The sequence below is a fragment of the Crocodylus porosus genome, unplaced genomic scaffold (genome assembly GCF_001723895.1).
Source record: "Crocodylus porosus isolate Cpor-Errol unplaced genomic scaffold, CroPor_comp1, whole genome shotgun sequence".
Classification (NCBI taxonomy): domain Eukaryota; kingdom Metazoa; phylum Chordata; order Crocodylia; family Crocodylidae; genus Crocodylus; species Crocodylus porosus.
Genome location: NW_017728908.1, coordinates 8,469 through 11,634, shown reverse-complemented (window position 1 = coordinate 11,634; position 3,166 = coordinate 8,469). Strand labels below are relative to the sequence as shown.

General features: G+C 66.7%; 1 protein-coding gene across 1 annotated transcript in view; it reads left to right on the top strand.

The window, feature by feature from the left end:
* The window catches only part of GLI1 (GLI family zinc finger 1), a 14,661-nt gene that overhangs the window by 6,694 nt on the left and 4,801 nt on the right, over positions 1-3,166 (top strand). The window contains exons 2-4 of the mRNA XM_019531657.1: positions 2,271-2,411; positions 2,615-2,912; positions 3,063-3,164. Coding sequence (XP_019387202.1) covers positions 2,327-2,411; positions 2,615-2,912; positions 3,063-3,164 — 485 coding nt within the window. The 5' untranslated portion in view covers positions 2,271-2,326. The remainder of the gene's footprint in view (positions 1-2,270; positions 2,412-2,614; positions 2,913-3,062; positions 3,165-3,166) is intronic.

The following is a 3,166-nucleotide window of genomic DNA, read 5'->3' as shown; positions in this document are numbered from 1 at the left end:
TCCCCGGTGACGTCTGGACAAAGCCCCGCGATGGGCGCTCAAAGGGGGAAACCAAGCGGAAGAATCGCCCCTTCCCCCTCCCTGCGGGGCGGGGGGCTCCGGCCCCCCCAGCCATTGCCACCCACATGCAGCCCCCCCTTCTGTGTTCAGGCTGTGCTGCCCACCCTGCCAGGGCCAGGGGATGGGGGGGCACAGGGAGCTGCATCCCCCCACTGCTGATGGGACCCAGCATCCCGTGCCTCAGTTTCCCTGTTGTAAAATGAGGGGAGGGGGTTTCTCCCAGCATGGTGAATGCACATGCGGGGCATCTGTGCTCACAGGAGTAAACGTGTGTGTGTGTGTGTGTGTGTGTGCGCGCATGGCTACAAGCTACACCCCTGTTACATGCCTATATGGACACACACGGGTGTGTTGGCATGTCTGGACCTACAAGAGGATGTATGTGTGTGTACATGTGTGTGTGTGTGCATGCGCATGCCTATGTGGGTGCACATCGGGGTGTTTGTGGTGTGTAGACTGCACACAGGGGATGCGAGTGTGTGCATACGTCTATGTGGGTACAAGTGGGCATGCCTGTCCGTGGGAGGTGTGCACATGTGACTGTGTCGCGTGTTTTTGCGTGAAGCCCATGGGCGCCGTGGCTGCATCAGACCCTGAGCCCCGGGTCTCAGGATACCAGGATACTATCTGGTCCCGGGGGGGGTCAGCTGGGCTGGGTCCTCCCTCGCTCACTCAGTGCCTCAGTTTCCCCTCTGTTTGCAGGGGCCAGTCCTCCTGGGGACCCCCAGCCCTTCTCCACCTCCCCCCAGAGGCCCCTCTCCCCCCAGTGCCTGCCAGTGGCTAATGGGGGGCACTGGGGGCTGGGTCAAGCTGTGACACCCCCTCCTCATGCTCCTTCCCACCCCCAGCTGCCCAGCTGGCTGCCAGCTGTGTCCCAGCTGTGCCCCCCACACACACTTGAAAGGCTCCGGGGATGGGGACTGCCCCATTTGGTGGGCTGCGGAGGGAGCAGGGGTAGATGTGGGGTGCATCCTGCCCAGCCCAACCCTGGGGGAGCTCCCAGCCCAGCCCAGTTTGGCTGCGGGCTGCGCCAGGAGCCAGCCCCACCCTGGAGGGCCTGGGTGGAGCCTCGTTTGGGAGGGGGATGCGTGTCCTAGCCCCTGTACTGCAGGGCCTGGCTGGGAGAGTCTCTGAACCCCGCTGCCGCCATGATCTGGGGGGGTGTCTCTGAGTGGCTCTAGCCCCTCCTGCCCCGGGGGCCCTGTCCTGAGGCCCCCCGCTCCCACCCAGCCTGGCCTGGCCCCAAAGCAAACGGGCTCTGGGCCACGGCCAGACGAGCGCGGGCGGCGAGCGCCTGCCCCGGCGGCGGCCAAGTCATAACAGAGGAGCGAGAACACCCACCGCGCTGCCGGATCAGGCCCGGGCCCTCGCTAGGCCCTGTTCCCATGGCGACCAGCTGGGGCAGGAGGGGGGCTGCAGGGGGGGCTGTGACATACTATGGTGGGGGGTGTCTGTGTGCATGTGTGCTTCGTCATGCGTTGAGATGGTGTGCTATGTGCGTGTGTGTGTGAGTATGCAGGCATGCACCAGGATGGTGTGGGGCACACGTGCGTCCGTGTGCCTGTGCGTGCAGGCATGCACACTGCCATGCATTGGGATGGTGCACCACACGTACATGTATGTGCATGTGTGTGTAGCATCATGCAATGGGACAGGGCGGTGCCAGTATGTGTGTCTCTGTGTGTGTACGTGTGTATGCGCGTCGTCATGCAATGGGCTGGTGCGCCGCACACGTGTCTCTGTGTGTGCACATGGGTGTGTGCGTGATCATGCAATGGGATGGCGCGGTGCCCGTGTGAGTGTGCATGTGCTATCGTGAAATGGGTGGCATGGTGTCATCATGCGATGGCAGGCCTAAGCACAGGCTGAGCCCCCTCGGGGGGGCTCTGGGGCCTGTGGAAGAACCCCCCACAGGGCCTGGCCCAGGGGGGAGAGGCCCCCATCCCCAGTACAGCTGGAGCGGGGGCAGAGGGGGCTCCAGGTGGCTGAGAGGGCAGTTCAAGGGGAAACTGAGGCACCAGAGCAGTGTGGGGAAGGCTGGCAGAGGGTGGGAGGGTCCTGGCTGAGCCCCCCAGGAGAGACCCCTACTCCAGAGGCAATGGGGCTGGGGGTCCCTCTACCGGAGACCACAGGGCATGGCAGAGTGTGTGCTGCACAAGGGGGGGGGCTGGGGTGTGTGCGGTGCTGACCCCTTGCCCTCTGCCTCACAGGCTCCCCCCCACCCTGGCACGGATGCACGCCTAAGCCGGCCCACACGTGACGCAGCATGTTCGACCCTGCCACCCCCTCGGGGGGCAGCTACACCGATCACTGCTACCTGCGGCCCCTGCACGGGCCTGGCGCTGCGCAAGGTGGGTCCTGTCCCCCCCGGGTGTCCGTCTGTCCCTGCTCCCCACCCCCATGGACCCCCACTCCTGCACACCCCTGGTCTGTTTGTCCTGTACTACCACGTTGGCTGGTGCCCAGGGGTGCCAAGGATTCTGGCCCGGCTCTGGGTGGCCAGGAGGGGGTCTCCGGTATTGACCCCCCTCCCGGGGCTGCCTCTGTCTTGCAGGCCTGGGCGACTACTCGCTGTGCCCCCCCTGCCCACCCCCCAATGGGCCGGGCCCAGGGCCGGGGCTGGGTGGGGAGCCGGGGAGCAGCTCGGAGGTCACGGGCAGTGCCCGGTTTGCGCCCCGGGGGGGGCCCAAGCTGAGCAAGAAGCGGGCGCTGTCCATCTCGCCCCTGTCCGATGCCAGCCTGGACCTGCAGAGTGTGATCCGCACCTCGCCCAGCTCCCTCGTGGCCTTCCTCAGCACCCGCTGCCCCGCGCCTGCCGGCTCCTATGGCCACCTCTCCGTGGGCGCCATCAGGTGCGTGCCCGGGGGTGGGCGCGGGCAGGGGGAGCTTGGGGGCCAGGCCTGGCTCCTGGCATGGGGTGGGGGTGCTGCTGGGAGCCTGGACACCTGGGGTCTCTCCCTGTGGGGGAGGTGGTCCTACTCATCTGCTCTCCTGCCCCCCAGCCCATCCCTCGGCTACCAGAGCCCCCTGGCACCCCCAAAGGGGCAGGGCCCCGCATTCGGCCACCACCCCCCCATGCCGCCCTGCAGCGCCCACGAGCACCTGC